Source organism: Drosophila virilis, chromosome 2, assembly GCF_030788295.1.
Source record: "Drosophila virilis strain 15010-1051.87 chromosome 2, Dvir_AGI_RSII-ME, whole genome shotgun sequence".
NCBI lineage: Eukaryota > Metazoa > Arthropoda > Insecta > Diptera > Drosophilidae > Drosophila > Drosophila virilis.
In genome coordinates, this window is record NC_091544.1 from 6,515,177 (window position 1) to 6,533,250 (window position 18,074).

General features: G+C 44.5%; 3 protein-coding genes across 7 annotated transcripts in view; 1 reads left to right on the forward strand and 2 right to left on the reverse strand.

Moving 5' to 3' along the window:
• Alh (coiled coil domain containing protein Alhambra) overlaps nucleotides 1-9,310 on the forward strand; it is a 32,880-nt gene extending 23,570 nt beyond the window's left edge. The window contains exons 7-14 of one of the 5 annotated variants that reach the window (XM_070207286.1): nucleotides 3,081-3,504; nucleotides 3,567-3,876; nucleotides 5,459-6,194; nucleotides 6,260-6,440; nucleotides 6,517-6,681; nucleotides 7,703-8,033; nucleotides 8,090-8,657; nucleotides 9,132-9,310. In XM_070207286.1, coding sequence (XP_070063387.1) covers nucleotides 3,081-3,504; nucleotides 3,567-3,876; nucleotides 5,459-6,194; nucleotides 6,260-6,440; nucleotides 6,517-6,681; nucleotides 7,703-8,033; nucleotides 8,090-8,657; nucleotides 9,132-9,173 — 2,757 coding nt within the window. In that variant the 3' untranslated portion in view covers nucleotides 9,174-9,310. Of the gene's footprint in view, nucleotides 1-3,080; nucleotides 3,505-3,566; nucleotides 3,877-5,458; nucleotides 6,195-6,259; nucleotides 6,441-6,516; nucleotides 7,267-7,702; nucleotides 8,034-8,089; nucleotides 8,658-9,131 lie in introns of those variants that run through there. The other 4 variants (XM_070207287.1, XM_070207289.1, XM_070207290.1 and 1 more) reach the window with 4 other exon arrangements.
• An 893-nt stretch (nucleotides 9,311-10,203) lies between these two features.
• On the reverse strand, nucleotides 10,204-10,895 carry e(y)2b (enhancer of yellow 2b). Its single transcript, XM_002054610.4, has 2 exons — nucleotides 10,591-10,895; nucleotides 10,204-10,526 (listed from the first exon to the last, which is right to left on the reverse strand). Exons 1-2 carry the CDS (start codon nucleotides 10,810-10,812, stop codon nucleotides 10,431-10,433), a joined length of 318 nt encoding a protein of 105 aa, XP_002054646.1. The 5' UTR covers nucleotides 10,813-10,895; the 3' UTR covers nucleotides 10,204-10,430.
• Nucleotides 10,896-15,518: 4,623 nt separating this feature from the next.
• Nucleotides 15,519-17,598, reverse strand: alphaTub84B (alpha-Tubulin at 84B). Its single transcript, XM_002054608.4, has 2 exons — nucleotides 17,438-17,598; nucleotides 15,519-17,020 (listed from the first exon to the last, which is right to left on the reverse strand). The coding sequence occupies exons 1-2, from the start codon at nucleotides 17,438-17,440 to the stop codon at nucleotides 15,671-15,673; spliced, it is 1,353 nt and encodes a 450-aa protein (XP_002054644.1). The 5' UTR covers nucleotides 17,441-17,598; the 3' UTR covers nucleotides 15,519-15,670.
• Between the last annotated feature and the right edge of the window lie 476 nt (nucleotides 17,599-18,074).

The following is an 18,074-nucleotide window of genomic DNA, read 5'->3' on the forward strand; positions in this document are numbered from 1 at the left end:
ATAAGAAATGCGGCCCATTTTAACATCTTGTTCGATTCGACCAGGTACACGGCTGGAATACATCTTTAGCACTTAATCAATAATACGGAGACATGCAAGCGTTTTTGCGTGTGCTTGCAATTGCTGCACTTGTGTGTGTGTGCACCTGCCACCTGAGTGCAGCGGCACCTGCGGCACATGGTCGGGGGAGTGTGGCGAACGGGGGTTAACTTGCAATTATAATGCTGGGAAACCGCCAGTTGACTTCGATGTAGCCAAATTGGCTTGGCCAACTGCATCTAGTCCGAATATTGATTGGTGTCTGCGGCATGCGGCATGTGGCATGTGGCATTATTTCGCTGCTTCGACTGCTTTTTTTAAGGCCTACGTGACGCGCATGGGGCAAGTTCCTGAGCTCTCGGGGCAGACAGCTGTTCGCCTTAGCCCGTTCAGTTTTGCGCGCTCAAGGATAATGCCTGATGTATCCTGTGCCTGCAGGCTCTGCCTAGTTGACGACAGCTGCCCGTCTACTGAACGTGTGTGTGTGTGTGTGTGTGTGTGTGTAGCTACCCTCTGAGTTTATTGTGTTTTTGCTGCGGCTGTTGCTTCCTGGCAGCTGATTGATCCTGATCCTGCCTTCGATCTTGTTACAGCTGCCAGTTTTGTGTCCCGTCTTTATTTTCTGCTTCTTCTTCGACTTGTGGCCCAGGTATGCGGGCCGCTTGTTCGTTTATGCCCTACTCCGAATCGTGCGAATGCCTTGCAACATGATCTTTCTAGAGTATTTTTTCTATTCATCTCAAACGTTGTTTATTTATGCATACAGATATCCTTCTAGAGGAAGAAGGGAACAGGAGATCCGATTAGATTCGAGACAGATTCATCCATCTGCCAGTTTTAAAGCTAAATCGGATCGGAACTCTATATCATATAGTTGACAAGGGACATTACGAGCTTAGACAATCTTTTCGCATATCTTTATATAATTTTTCATGCTTTCTCTTCTTGGCATAAATTGTTAACCAGAACATTCTAATACCAGATATATATTTTCATACGAATTAGTTTCCATTCTAGCCTTTTTTTTTTATCAATTTCCCTCACATTTCAAATGCTTGACAATCGCAAGGACAAGGTCCTGGCTTAGTTCCTGGGGTCTCGCATTGTTCCAAGCAGTTGTTGTCGTTTATTTCAATTTTGGGTAATTCAACAAATTTGCTGTCCTCGAGGACAACCCTTTCTGGCAATATTGTTTGTCCTGGGTCCTGATCGGGCGAGTCTGTGTGTGTGTGAGAGAGAGAGAGAGAGAACCCCCTTTGAAAGCTGCTCAGACAAACGGCAATATAATATTTATAGTTGGTATTTTGTTTCCGGCTGTCGCATTTTATTGAATTCGCGGTAGGCAACAAGGTCCAACAATTGAATTATGTGCGGAAGTACAGTGTGACCTATGCAAAATGCAAAGCACGCTATCGAAAAGGGGTTGACGCAATATTGGCTGTGCCAAACAGCAACAGGATAATCACTTTCAATAATGGCGGCCATTTTGGTTGGTCGAAAACAGCTGCGCGTCAATGGAGTTCGTAGTAGATGACCATGAAAAGCGTTATTTGTCTTTTTCAGTTGGCCAAATCTAATGAGGTGTGAGGTGTTTAACGGAAATACGACACTTTTATCGCAGCAACAGGCTGGCCTGGCAGGTAGTTGACAGCGCGTTAACTGATTTGTGGATTCTGATTGGAATTGTGACATTGTGACCAGGTGGCAACACTGTGCATAGTTTCTGTCTACGTGACTACAACACAACAACAACAACAGCAGCAATAATGACTGCTACCGAACCCCCACCACCCAAATAAACAACAGTGCGCTCACGCATTCAAGAAGAGAGGGAGAGATTGAGAGAGAGAGAGAGAGAGAGAGAGAGAGAGAGAGGGCGCAAACAAAGGGAACAGTTCGAAAGGGAATGAGCGCGACACCGTGAGAGAATGGGAACGGCTGTTCTCAGCGTCTGTTTATTGTTTTGTGCATTAGCTGCAAGCAACATTCGCTGCTCGATCTAAAACTCTCGCACACACGCATACACATGTGCTTGTGTGTGTGTGTACATATCGTTGCATCTGGCAGCATATGGAAAACCACAATAAAAAAAAAAAAAAAAAACTCGTCCATTGTTGCAGCACTTCTTGCCCTCGCCGAGTTTTGACACAGCGGCTGCTGCATTTTTCTGACTCTGACTCATTTTATTACATGCTGCTGCGGCTGCTGCTGCTGCTGCTGCTGCTTTTACCGTTGACAACGACGTCAACGCAGCCGATAAGCTTTGAGTTGCATTCTGTACACATGTCCGTTTGCTGGCAGCTTTTATAATCTATATGGAACACATGCGGCGCCGCCGTGCCCCCTTCTCAGTAAAAAGCAACAACACGAAAAGTGGTTGGTTGGTCTTTGCTTTGATTGTGGCGTCTGTTAACAGCCCTCTGTTACTGTCCAATGTTAATGTTAATCTTGTGTTTTGATTCAGTTGTTTGTTGCTGTTTTTGTTGTTGTTATGCTTTATGGCTGTAAACATGTGTGTTTACATGCCGCAATTTGCGGCCGGAAGTGTCGAGAAGATTCTTAATGACCACAAAAAAAAAAAAACACCAGTAAATGAGCAACAACAACAAAGGTTATCAAGATATGCGAATGGAAGATTGCATCTGAGGAAACATACTGTACACATGCCAAAGCTATTAACATTGAAAATGTTTATAGAGAATTCTACAATTAGAGTATTCCATTCTACATTGTATTTATTCAGATTAAATTTCACTTAAAATAACTAGAAACCTCTTGATTTAGGGCATAAACTAGATGAATATAAGCTGTCTTTAACATATATATTTTGAAAATGTAACTGCAAAAACTCATGCTAAACTAGATTTAATTACAATTGTGACGATATGGCAACGCTTTTAATGGTGAAATATAAACATGGGGACTTACACGTTTATTTAAGTCGATTTTACAGTTGCCTCGCAAATAATCAACATTTAATTTATGAGTTTCATTAAACATTAAATAATATAATTATAATATAATCCTTTAATCCTTTGCAGCAACGCACGGAGTTGAGTCCACCCACGCATCAAACATCCGCCACAGCTGAGGTGAATGCAACGTTAGCGAGTGCAACAAGTGCAACGATAGCGCCCAGTGGGACGACGATAGTAGCAACCACATCGAGTACATCGATAGCCGCAGCCGCAGCCACCAGCTCGAGCAGCAGTGCGAGCAGCCTAACGGGAGCAGCTGGCATTGGGGGCTATGCGAAAATAGAGGCAAGCAAAACGAGCAGCAGCAGCAGCAGCAAGCATGGCAACAGCAGCAGCAGCAGCAAGGACAGCAGCAATGCTGCCTCAAGTGGAGCAGCTGCCACCAGCAGTGCACCCAGCTTGTATGTTTCGGTGCCGTTGTCCACGGCAAATGTACCTGGCATCAATTTGCCCAACAGCAGCAGCAGCAGCAGCAGCAGTGTCAGTGGTGAGTTTTGTATAGCGAGCAGAATGTAGAACGGCTGTAAATGAAATGTTAATCCTTAACAGAAACACACACATCCGCACAACACAATCAGCCACAAGTTGCCGCACAGTCACCTCTCAGCACATATGCCACAGCAACAGCAGCTGCAAGCGGCAACAGCAGCGCGGGCTCAGGAGGCTCTGGCTCCGTTATACAAAGCCAGAGCGGCAAGTCATCGCCCTCGCTGGGCGCTCTGGTGAGCAGCAGCGCCGGAACGGGCAACCTGACGGCCACGACAACGGAGAGCGGCAATTTGAAGATCAGCTTTGAGAAGCAAACGACCCGGGTGCAGCAGCTGCAGGAGCAGGAAGCATCGCCGGCGCGCCGCAGCAGGTAAATAATAATCTCACCTCACACGCTAAATTCAACATGCTGCGGTTAACAGCGCGTTGCCAGCTTACAGTTTATAATTATGTAATATATATATATAGATATAGCAAATGTTAGTTTCGGTTCTGTTTTGTTCTGTTGTTTTGTTGCGTTATGTTGCCCACGTTGATTGATTTTCTTACAGTTTCATTTTATTCGCCGCGCAAATCAATCGCGTGCTGTGTTTCCCTAATTATTTCCTTGTGTTATTAACTAGTGTTGCACTCACCACACTCACCACACACACACACTCACACAGACTCACTTGATGCGCTCTCTAAAGAAAATGTTACTCTCTTCTTTCTCTTTCTCTCTCGTTTTGCTTTTGCCATCTCACCATGCAATTAACCCAAACACAATTTCAATAATTAACAAATACCAAATACCCAAAAAATAAACTAACAACGACAACACGTAGATCGCGGTCTGGTGAGAGTGGTAGCCATCATCACCACCATCACCAGAATCAGCAAACTCACCAAACCCACCACAGTCACAACCAAACACCGCAGCAACAGCCAACGCAAACGTCGCAGCAGCAGCAGCAACATCAACACCAGCTGCCACAGCAGCAATCGCAATCGCTGCACTCCACCGCATCCTCCTCCACGTCCAACTCAACACTGACCACGCCCACCAAGTCACAGTCGCGTTCGGGCAAGAAGCGCGCTGCTGCGCTAAGCAAGACCGAGACAGCTGCAGCCACAACAACAACAGCAGCAGCAACAACGGCAACTACAACAACTGCAGCTGCAGCTGCAGCTGCAACAACAACAGTCGAGAAGCTGGCACGAAATAGCAGCAGCAGTCGCCATAGTTCGCCACACTGCCGTGCCACGCCCACGCCGCCCCCCGCGCAAACTTTAGCGACAGCGATCGCATCGCCAGTAGTCATGTTGCAGGCCCTATCCTCCTCATCCATTGACTCGCCGCCGACTGTGGCAACAACGCGCAATACACGCAACAACAACAATAGCAACAGCAATAGTCATGTGTCTGCCACCGAGCATGCCGGCAGCTCAACATCCTCCTCATGCTCGTCCACTTCCTCCATGTCCTCGGCCAGTGGCAATGCTGTGGTCAGTCTGTTAGACTCGCCCGTCAACATGTCCACACAGTCGCAGCAACATGTTGCCTGTTACAATAGAAGCGGCAATAGCAACAATGTTGCCAGCAACAGTGCTGCCAAGCCGTTGAATAAGAAAATGTTGCGCGCACAGCAAACGCAGCTGTATCAGCAACAACAACAGCAACAACAGCAACAGCAGCAACATGTTAATCTTAGCAATGCACCAACCGCTAACGCCCCCTCACCCACAAACCTTAGCTCAGTCAGTAGTCAATTTGCGCACTTGCAACAGCAGCAACAGCAGCAACAGCAACAACAGCATCAGCAGCAACAGCTTAAGCAACATCAAGATTTAGAAATTTTGCAATTTACTAATATAAATACAAATGCTTCTTCCATGACAACAACATCAATCACAACAACCACAACAACAACGACAAACAATAACACGAAATCAACAACGAAATGCAACAACAGAACACCTGATCTCAACACGACAACGAGCACCAGCACCAGCAGCAGCACCTCGACAACCAGCAGCAGCAGCAGCAGCACCTCGACAACAACCACCACCAGCAGCCTCTTGAGCATAAATCTGGGCAGCAGCAGCAACAACAACAACAACAGCAGCGGCGGCCTCAAGTTCACGTACGAGGCGCAAACGTTAAGCACGCAGCTGGATGTGCCCATGTTGCCGGTGAGCGCCATCAAGGACTCGCCGCCCAGTTCGCCCGGCTCAGAAATTGGCAGCGCTTTGCATACGGCTGTCGCGTCGGCAATCAATGCTGCTGCTGCTGCTGCGCCCGTTGCTGCCGGCAATGTGCGCAAGCGCGGACGCAAGGCCAAGGATGCCACATTGGTTGCGGCTGCAGCGGCAGCGGCCACAGCAGCCGTGGCTACCACTCAACAGGATCTCAAGGATGTGCGCATACTGCAAAATGGCATTGGCGTCGCCAGCGCGCCGGTCAATACGCCCACGCCGCCAGCCACGCCCGCCACGAGCATGACGAGCGCCGGCGTCTCTAGCGTCGCGGGCAGCAGCTCGATCATAGCGCACACGGCCACCCATATGCTGGGCAACCATGTGAATCCCAACAGCAGCGTGGCCCAGAAGCTATCGGAGCAGCTGCACATGGAGGTGCAGGATCATGCCATTTACACGCCCGACTCCATGAGCTCACAGTTTTCGGGCGTGCCGTTTCCTGGCAAGCAGGTAAACAACACATTCAGTTATCCGCACTCGAAGCCTCCGACTAATCTCTATTTCCTGCAATGTAGCGCAATGCCAGCGCAACGTCCTCGAGCTGTGCAACGCCAGCGCCAAATCCGCTGCAATCGATGTTCGGCGGCGGCGGCATTAATGGCAATATGCCCATACCGCAGAGTCTGGAACAGTTACTGGAGCGCCAGTGGGAGCAGGGCTCACAGTTTCTCATGGAACAGGCCCAGCATTTCGACAGTGAGTATGGCTAATCCACCAGACAGAAGATTTGGCCAGTGCTTCGACTAAAGCTCTAACCCATTTGCATTCTTAGTTGCCTCGTTGCTTAACTGTCTGCATCAGCTGCAGAGCGAGAACTTGCGGCTGGAGGAGCATGTGACCAGTCTGATAGCGCGTCGCGATCATTTGCTGGCCGTGAATGCCCGCCTACAGATTCCGCTCAACAATGCGATCAACAATGCCAAAGCCGAGGCGCATGGTAAGTAGATGCCACTGCATCCACTCTCAGTCAGTTCTTGGTGTCGGCACATGCATTTGCTGTCCACAAATCCCACACCCATACACTCACACAAACACAAATAGATGGAGGCGCCATTCACTCAGCTACAAACTGAATTTATGTAAATGTACAGATATGTAATACAACATTAACAGTCGATGTTATGCTTGTAACGAGCAGCTTGACGTTGCCAGACTACGCATTAATGCTATGGCTGGCATTCTCGTATAATATCGCATTATTAATGTTAATTTAAATTTAAGTGGGTACAAGTGATTCATGTACATACACACACACACACATAACAAAGCACATCATTAACAATAATAATATTGGATGGTACAAAACAAATGGCATAATTGTTAAATTGTACAAAACATATTTACACTTTCAATCAGTTTAATATCAATCACATACGTACTTAAAGCCAAAGCTTTAAGCTTCAATTAGGTAAATACAACATTTAAGATTAATTTTTTGATTAATATAACAAACAGAAACAAGTACTTACTTTTTTCTTTACTCAACCTATGATTAAAATTAAGTTATCTTTTAATGCACCAACAAACCCGAATTCTTACCTTATTTTATTTGTTTTCAAAATAAATAAAATGTGTATTGTAAACCAAAACAAAAACAAGCAAATTCTAAATTAATTTAATTTGTGTTTTTTCTTTGTTCAAATGTTCGAAATCTTCGTTTTTTTTAATATTTTGTCTCACTGTAAGCCGAGTTGGGGCATGGCATGTACTAACAGGGGCGTCTACTGTTACGTTAAAGCCCTGAGCTTAACATTTACACATGAATTTAACATCTCTGCTAACAGAAACGGTTGCTGTGATCGCTACTGCTAAATGGTGAAGCTTGTTGTGCATTTTCTACAGACGCGTATTTTGTTGCATGCAACTGCGCTAAACACAAACACGCACACACGACAAACTAACAACATGCAATGGCATAAATATAACAAATCGAACAACTTTTGTCATTTCCACGCTAGCCTCTAGCAACAGCAGCAACAGCAACAACAGCAATGCTGCTACAACAATTGCTGCAGCCGTTTCGCTGGCCACGACCGCAATAAACACAACCATACCGACAATGGCTAACAGTCGGGCCAGCAGCGCCAGCAGTGTCCTGGATTATCGTGGCAGCAGCAGCAGCAACAACAACAGCAGCAGCAACAACAGTAACAGCAACAACAACAGCAGCAGCAATAACATAAACAGCAATCCCGCATCATCCAATTCCAATGCAAGCACAACAACAGCGACACCAATGTCCTCGGTTAGCAGCCTGCCAATGGGCAATTCAACTAGTTTGGGTCTAAGGTGAGTCCCTGACTGCCGAAACATATCGCAAAATCATTGTTGAACCTCTCCATCAGACACGTTGCGACGTCTCATGCGTATAACAGCGCCGGCAGCAGTAACAGCAGCAGCGGTAATGTTAACGCTAACAGCGCCAGCAACAACATGCACACGCATCAACAGCAGCAGCAACACGCAACGTATTTACAAACACAGCAGCAGCAGCAACAACAGCAGCAACAACAGCCACAACATTTGCATCAAACGCATCATGCCAGTGCCGCAGTTGCTGCGCACATGTTGGGCGTGGGCATGAGCCTGGGCACCAGCAGTGCTGCCGCTGCGGCAATTGGACGAGGTGGGTCAGCTACAGCGGTTGCTGCAACAACAATAACAACAATAACAACAACAACAACAACAACAGCAGCAACATCAGCAACAGCTACATTGACAACAACCTCCTCAGGCAGTTTGCAACATGGTGGGGCACACAACGCGCTTCCGCATTCGCATACGCACCACCCACACCACTATCCTAGCATTCACGTTCAGTTGGGTGCCGGCGGCGTTCACGTTGATGATTTGAGTAGCTCCTCCACCAACTCCTACGCAGCGCAACATGCGCTCTACAGCACGCATCACCAGGTAGTGTGTGCGTGTGCGTGTGGGTGCATGTGTATGTGTATGTGTGTGTGTGTGCAAGTTTGAGCATCAGCAAATATTCGTTATATCGATACACACACATACAATATATTCATTCAATGACTGTTGTTTCATATTCGTCACTTTTATTTTTATGCCGCCCCACATTCATATTCAACATTGTATGTACATAACTCACCATCGACATTCAACAACATTTCTATCAATTCCAAATCATGTGCTTTCTTTTGCTCCAAACTGCAACCGCCTTTCTCATTCCAATTATTTACTGCCACAGATAAACGCAATATAATAATCGGTATTATAATCGTATATGGAAAATTGTTTGTTGTTTTTGTGTGCCAGCGCTGAAAAAAAAAAAACAAAAACCAAAAAAAAAAACTGTTACTGTTAATGCTACCCGTTTAGTTAACAGCTGCAGCCTGATGTTAATCAACATGTGTTGTTCTGTTACAGCCCCAACTAAGGCGCGACGATAACCTCGCCAAATCTAGCTGAAAGTCATGTCGGGAGCAGCAGGCCCAGCAAACCATGAAGAAGAAGCCAATCCCGGCCAGACGTACCCGCCAGCCCGGCAATACCAGCCACACCAAAATGCCATCCAGCACCAACAAGCCCCAGTCCCACACATACAAGAAGCTAAAACAAACGGCTGTTAACTTTCAGCAGCTGCGCGACAACCAAGAAGACGATGTAAGCAATTATATTTTGCAATTGTATTAAAGCTATTCAATAACTTTGCATTCTATATTTTTAGCTCAGCAGCAGCACCAGCAGCTCCTCTACCTTTTCGTCGTCCTCGCAGCAGCAGTCGTCGGTCGACTACGAGGCGGAGGACGAGAACGAGGATAGGCAGCGCCAGAGGCGTCACAAAGATGAGAACGACAGCCTCATACATGTGCAGAACTTTCTAAAATGCTTTGGTGCCAATGCCTATGCAGGTGCCACAGTGCGAGGCACAGCCTCAACAGCGTCAATGAACACTGTGAACACGCCAAAGGCGGCCACAACCTCAAATACAGAGCTGCGCAATTGGCGTCGCACGTATCGCACAACAACAACAACAACAACAACAGCTGCAGCTAACACAACAGCAACAATATCCTCCTTGCAACAAGCAACAGCAGCAACAGCAACAGCACAAACTCAGTTCACCAACTGCAAGCCGCAAAAATTTCAAATAAATACAAAATTTTTACGCAAGCCGCGTAACAAATTGATGAAAATGTTGCCGACAACAACAGCAACAACAACAACAGCAACAACAACAACGACACAGCAGCAACAAGTAGAACAAGAGCAAACGCAGCTATTTATTGATGATTCCAACGCCAAATTCAAAGACTTTTCAATTGACTCGCTTTTGAATAAGTAAAACGTAACACAATTAACAATTAGCCCTATTATTTATAGCCTAATTCTTCACACAGCCACCCGCAAACCGCGTTCCTACAAAACCCCCCAAACTATTATGTATATTTTAATTTGTTTAGCCAATCGTACAGGATGTGACACATTAACATACAAATAGAATATACATATATATATATATATATAAATGTATTATTAAGTTGTTTATTTATTACATATATTTGTACAACTAATGGCGCAACTCATAAGTAGCATTAGCAGGCGTAAGCATACATATGTACATATACGATTACTTAATTACAAGTTAATAAACCATAACAATGATAGAATTTAAGCTATGACTACTATAGAGAACAATTTGAGTGATCCCCAATCAGGAGTCGATCATTTCTTGCCAGAAGGAGGCAACGGAGACTGCAGAGCTTCGCGCACACGCAGCAGCATTTCCTTGCGTACGACATCGGGCACCAGAGCGCGAGCCTGGCTTGAAGGAATGTACATATGAATTGTTACAGTTGCACCACGGAAATGGATATTAACTCACATTTGGAATTATCATTGCGGCGAGCTGGTCATGCGTAAGATTGGCCACTCCACGTTCCTCCAAGGTGTTGCGTATCAGCTGCTCAATTTCCTTGCGCCAGCCACAGTCAATTAGGCGCTTCTCCAGCAAATCCTTGAGTGCCATGGTGTCTCCAGTGTTTAGCGTGGCTTTGTCTAAAGCCGCAGAATCGGTGCCGATGCCCGTCTCCTTGCTGTTTTCCATTATACAATTTTATGAACTTGGCTCGTTATATTTGTTGTCTATCAAATAATAAGAAGTGTTTGTATTAAATCGGCTTGTTCAAAGCCTACTTATAGGAATCGATACATTACTCAGATTTAAGTACTCGTATCGCATTAATCGGCTATCGACCGACCACCACAACCGCGAAACATACCAAGCATTTACAGGTATTTACAGTTTGTGTCTAAATAAAAGACACTTATGTTGTGATTTATTATTACTTCGAGTTAAATACATTTGCGCTTTGCATAAATGCAGTTACCCCATTTTCATCGAGCAACAAGCACAACAGAAACGCATACCGAGTATTTCAAAGCACCAAACCATTTGCATTGAATTTTGTGAGTATTCGAATGTCTCATTTGGTGGTGGAAAACTCTCGGCCCACTCGTCGCCAGCATTCGTACTATTCTATAAAAGAGGCCAAACATTTTGAACGAATGCAAGTGAAATGGATCTGCTAGAGATTAAAAGCGAAATGAGCTATCAAGAGCAGGTATATATTTATTTATTTTATCAACACACATTCAATTGATTATTTATTTGATTTACAGAATTCGGAATATGAATGCACTTCCCCTCTGGACGGAACTACAAGTTCCAATAATTATGGCCATATTTCAAATTTCAGGAGGAAAATAGTAAACGGCCAAATTAAACTTAGGGAAAAACGCGGTCGAAGTAAGGTTTGGAATATTTTTGCCCTAATGATTGATGAAAATGGCGACAAAATTGAAAATGTTGTGGCCTGCCGAAACTGTTTCAACGTATACAAATACTCGGGCTGTACCTCGAATCTGGTCAAGCACAAATGCTACATCAACTCCGAGCCAAAAGAGAATGGTGTCCGCAGCTACCAAGATGTGGAAGTAGACAGTGAAACCCTAGGCAGACTAAACGATGCGGCCGCCCAGTGGCTGGTGACAAATTGTCGCTCCTGGACCATACTCGAGGACTCGGGCCTGAAGAATATTGCACGCATCTTTGTGGCAATCGGTGCCAATTTCGGTGAAAATGTCAACCTAGACGCTCTAATGCCAAGCCCAACAACCATAGCATGCAATATATCCGACCTGTACGAATCCCAGCGCCAAACTATTGCTGCGGAGCTGCACAAGGCTAAAGGCAGCGGATACAGCATAACAGTGACTATCTGGAAGGACAGCTACCTCAAAAAACCTTATGCAGCCGTAACCGTGCACTATATCCAGAAATCTGCTATGATCAGTCGCTTGCTCGCCGTGTCCCCATTGAACAGGGATTCAAGGACAAGTAATGCCAGAAACTCCTTAAATAATCTACCCAGAAAAGTTACCCAAACCAGTTTCCGCAAGACTAAACTATCTAAAATCCTTTAAGGAGAATCCTTTTATCTGAATACGTTTTAATATTTCTCTGCCTTTGCAGGTAACCAGATCAGAGAACACATTAAAAACTGCCTGCGTGCATTTGAAAGCGACTTGGACGTGGAGGATCCAATAATTGTTACGGACTGCGAAGAAGCCGCTACGCCTGCCTCGGATTGTCAGCATCATGTGCACTGCATCCGCAGTTTGTTAAACAATGTCATGGAGGAGGTTTTCAAGGAGGTTAACGAGTTGAAGCAAATGCTACAAACATGCATTAGCTTGTTGAAGCACTGCGAAATGTCCGGCAAATTAACTAATACGAAATCATTGCCCAGTTCTACACAAAGTAATACAATTTTGTGCTGCATCAAGTCTGTGGAGGACAACTGGCATTTGGTGTCCGAAATTTTGGTTGATAAGTCAGAAACGCCGATCCTCATCGCTGATATTAAAGCTGTTGTCCATATTTTACTCAGCTTTGAACAATCTGTTCAGGCCATGGCAGAAGAGACCATGCCCACGCTGCACATCATAATCCCCCATCTGCATAAGCTGAAAAAGCTCTGTTCCAATAAGCCCGAAGACATTGCCATAGCCACGATTTTGAAGAGTGCATTGAGGAGCCACTTGGATTCAATTGAAACAGTTCACATAACGAAATATCATAAAATAGCCCTCTTTCTTTTTCCGCCCACAAATAAACTGCTTCTATTTGAGGAATCCGATAAAAGGGCCACAATTGAAGAATGCAAGCGCATGATGCAGCAGTTTTATGTTGAAACCGATAATACGCGAAAAAGAATCAAATTAGATATGGAATACTGTGGAGATGGCCTTTTTACGGACTTTCTGGAGCCCATGTCCACTGATACGAAGCTTGATATTATAAATAATGAAATAAACGAGTATCTGAGCAGAAAGATGTCGCTCCACGAAATGTCGAATGTCTTGGATTGGTGGAATGCAAATAGAGTTCTGTTTCCCCTGCTCTACAAAGTCAGCTGCAAAATACTGGGTACACCTGCCAGCATTGCCCCTTCCCAGCGGGCTCTTCTGCAAGCTCGAACTCTGCTCAGCGAGCAGCCGAATGGAATGCAATGTGCCGAAGACATGATAAACGAAATAGTATTTTTAGGCAATAATTTTAAGTATGATTGTTAAATTCAGATATTGTGATTTCCTTAGCATTAACACATTTCATAGTTCCTATAATGAACTATAGCAATTTCAAATTTTTAAAGTAAAATCAAATGGTTGTGCCTACTCTTTGTTTGCAGAGGCCATTATAGTTCTATGACATTTCCGTCACAATAGAGTGCATATATTTTATTATAAGTATTAACAGCCCAGTCGATTTTGGATCAGAAAGCTCTTCAAAGATCTTTATGAAATTTATTTGAGAGTGTTGTTGAGTGAAGAAATAAGGTCAATGGTTGTATTTTAAAAATTGGCAGAAAACGATTGTATATAGGTTTATTTTATTAAATTTCACAACTGCTTCACACAATATTAAAGTTTCTGAGTGATATAACTTAACTAAGTGTTTAAATAGTTTTTGAATTAAATGTGAGGCCCGGCAATTTAATGGTGCTGCCACCTTATAGAAAAAGTGGCCAGATGGGTACTTTGCTTCAATGTTTAATTCTTATCGATACTATCGGTATTCTCTTCAAAATATCAGGCGTATAAATGTACTCAGTAAATTGTCTGCATGTGTTTGTAAGTACATGTGCATGTATGTATATCGTAACGATGTACCTAATTGCACTACACATACATATCTTATGTACAAATCATATCTACATATACTGAAATCTTTCACTTTTATGTTCATATCTAGTATGCTTTATTGATCAAACACAAATATAAACATTCAATCACTATGTCAAAACCAGACTTGGTTATGTATGTACATATGTATGTATATATAAGTACATTTGGATTGTTCCGATTTGTGGTGCTCGAAATCAATCTAAATATGTTGCCCACTCACCCGCCCACAGATATACGATAGAGCCGGCTCTGCGGGTTGAAGCTGTCGTCATCACCGCTTGAGGTGAACTTGAATCACACAAATATAAATTTGTCGCACATACAAGTATGCATACGTTTACATACATACATATGTATGTGTGTATGTATTTATAAGATATGGTCAGACGGGAGTATGTATGTAATATGCATGTGTATGTGGGTTTTGTTTCGCTCTATTGGGTTTCTTTTTAGGCAAATAATATGTAATCATGGCAGCTGTTATAAAGTGTATATAAAACAATTCGCATTTGTTAGCATACGTTATGCATATTCTACAGAAATGTAAGATAATTGATAAATTCCATGATGGATGCATCTACATTCATATAATTTGAAGAGTATATTGCGGCTTATAATGAAGTACATACATACATACACTCTTGCATGAGTGTATGCGTCTATAACCTCAAAACAAATACGGCGTCTGCTACTACATATATGTATGTGGGTACTTCATGTTTGTGTGTATGCATGTACCTAACGGCCATCTGTGCGGCTTTTTGTGCATTTCCTGTTGTTCTTCTCATTTTCTGAAAAATCGATAGCTGCAGCTGTTGGCCTGCTTCTCGAAAATTCGGCATTTGCTTGCAGAGGGAGGGAGAAGCTAACTTTTGCCATCGCGTGAGGCAATAACAAGCCGGTTCACCTAGGTTTCAATTTTATATTGGCAAAAACAACCCCTTAAATGATTTACATATATAAGTACTTATATATATGTGTGTGTGTGTGTGTGTCTGTGTATGTACATGCGCACAATCATACATAAAAGGAGAGGTACAGGCCGGCGACAATTGCCGCACAGAAATGAAGTCATCGTCTGACTGTTAGCGATGAGTGCCCTCCGCTCCCCCCCCATTCCGAAGTAGCTATGCTGCAGCATGACTCATCACTAAATCGATACAAGGCTTGGCCGAGTACTTATGCACTTTAATAGTGCGGGAACTTAAGGGGAGGGGCTGCGCTAAATTTGGGTGCATGCCACGCCCAGGTACAGTCTGGCAGCGGAAAACGCAGTCGTGTAGAAAGCCATTTTCCACTATTAATAGAGCGTCAGGCGGTCGATCCACTTTCCCCAGCCACGTCGACGATTATCTTCAATTACAAGAGGCCCGTTCAGTGAACTCAAATGGAATACTGGGAAAAGAAGAAAGATGGAAAGAAAATGCGCTCGACTTTTTTTTCTGCTGGCAACACTGACTATTCGCTGACTTTTATTTCGTACACAATTTTAGAGCTGATTTTTTGATATTCTTTTTTTTTATCTGCTGTGTATATATTTTTTTTTGTCTTTCTGTCAATAAAATACTTTATAGGTTTCCCCATCGTTTACTCCAGTGTGTTTTTTTTTATGAATTTTTTCTTGTTAACGAAGGCAATGCGTGGGCATTGGTTTCGACGTGCTCAACGCCCACCAATGACGCTTGCTCTGTGCGGGCTGGAAGTGTGGAGCGTGTTTAGTACTCCTCGGCACCCTCGCCCTCACCATCGCCAGAGTCCATGCCGACCTCCTCGTAATCCTTCTCCAGGGCAGCCAAATCCTCACGGGCCTCTGAGAACTCGCCTTCCTCCATACCCTCACCGACGTACCAGTGGACGAAGGCACGCTTGGCGTACATCAAGTCAAACTTGTGATCCAGACGGGCCCAGGCCTCGGCAATGGCCGTGGTGTTAGACAACATGCAAACGGCACGCTGCACCTTGGCCAAATCGCCACCGGGCACAACAGTGGGTGGCTGGTAGTTGATGCCTACCTTGAAGCCAGTTGGACACCAGTCGACAAACTGAATGGTACGCTTGGTCTTGATGGTTGCAATAGCGGCGTTGACATCCTTGGGCACAACATCGCCGCGATACAACATGCAGCAGGCCATGTACTTGCCGTGACGGGGATCGCACTTGACCATCTGGTTGGCTGGCTCGAAGCAGGCGTTGGTGATTTCAGCCACCGACAGCTGCTCGTGGTAGGCCTTCTCCGCGGATATGACCGGGGCGTAGGTGACCAGTGGGAAGTGGATACGTGGGTAGGGCACCAAGTTGGTCTGGAATTCAGTCAGATCGACATTCAGGGCACCATCGAAACGCAGCGAGGCTGTGATCGAAGACACAATCTGACCAATCAGACGATTCAGATTGGTGTATGTGGGACGCTCGATGTCCAGGTTACGACGGCAGATATCGTAGATGGCCTCATTGTCGACCATGAAGGCGCAGTCGGAGTGCTCCAGAGTCGTATGCGTGGTCAGAATCGAGTTGTAGGGCTCGACGACAGCAGTGGACACCTGAGGTGCTGGGTAGATGGCGAATTCCAGCTTGGACTTCTTGCCATAGTCCACCGACAGACGCTCCATCAGCAGCGAGGTGAAGCCAGAGCCAGTGCCGCCACCGAAAGAGTGGAAGATCAGGAAGCCCTGCAGACCAGTGCACTGATCAGCCAACTTGCGGATGCGATCCAGCACCAGATCGACAATCTCCTTGCCAATGGTGTAATGACCACGAGCGTAGTTGTTGGCGGCATCTTCCTTTCCAGTGATCAACTGCTCGGGATGGAACAGCTGACGGTATGTGCCGGTGCGCACCTCATCAACCACTGTCGGCTCCAGATCGACAAACACAGCACGGGGCACATGCTTGCCAGCGCCGGTCTCGCTGAAGAAGGTGTTGAACGAATCATCGCCACCACCGACGGTCTTATCGGACGGCATCTGTCCATCGGGCTGGATACCGTGCTCCAGGCAGTACAACTCCCAGCAGGCGTTGCCGATCTGGACACCAGCCTGTCCAACGTGGATAGAGATACATTCACGCTGTAAACGGAAAGAGCAGAAAATGGCGAAAGTTTAAATGCAGGCCAGAGTTGTGCGAAAAAAAAAATCGATAATGACAAAAGCCGCACCCATTCGCGTTGCCAAACTCGTGTGTGTATCTATGAGAGCGAGATGGCAATTTATGTAGAGAAAACGTTCATCAACGTGGAAATTACAATTCACAGATTTACCAACTAAAACCCACCTAAGGCAACAAATTTTGGGTTTATGTTAATTTCGCTACACAAACTTTTTTTCCCCCAACTACATTTCTTCATGACGTCATCACATTTGCGAGAACGCCATCTTGAAACATGGCTGTACTCGGTGAGTCGCCAATGAAAAATTTCATTCACAATAAATGAAAATTGTAAAAAAGAAAAAATACTACATATATAAATATAATATATAACTTACCATATTGAGTTTTTATGTTTTTTTTCACACACGACAATGAAAATTCACAGAAATCTGTAGAGCAACTGCTTCAGGTCTATCTCGGAGAGAATCTACGTTCGAATTACCGGCTATGAGGCTTCACAAACGTATAATGAAATTTTTCTCAGCGACTGCTATTTATACTCTCGGAAACGAAAGTTTTTCCATGTGTTAGTGAGTACAAATAAAACTGATTGTTGATATCGAGTCGGCTCATCAGCCGATGTATCGATATTTATTAAAGACAACACTAGCTGGCTTGGCGTTGCCACACATATTTATTGTTGAGCGAAATTTTCAACGCGCCTTATTTAAATGTATATTTTATTTTGAAGCATTTTTACTATTAAAAGCTAGGTTAATATCCAACATTAAATAGCCTTATGCGAATTCTAATTTTTAAGAATTGCATAAAGAACTAAGAGAGATATCTCCTACCACAGAAATTCTACAATATTGCCGACCGTATCATTCTTTAATATCAGATTGCTCAAATCAAGTTCGCCTTTAAATTACCTTGTAGAATATTTATAACTCTGATTTTTTTCTTTTCGTAGGCATTACATGTTGTATCTGCTTCAAAAAGCGTCGGTAGTTTATTTTGGCAAATATGTAC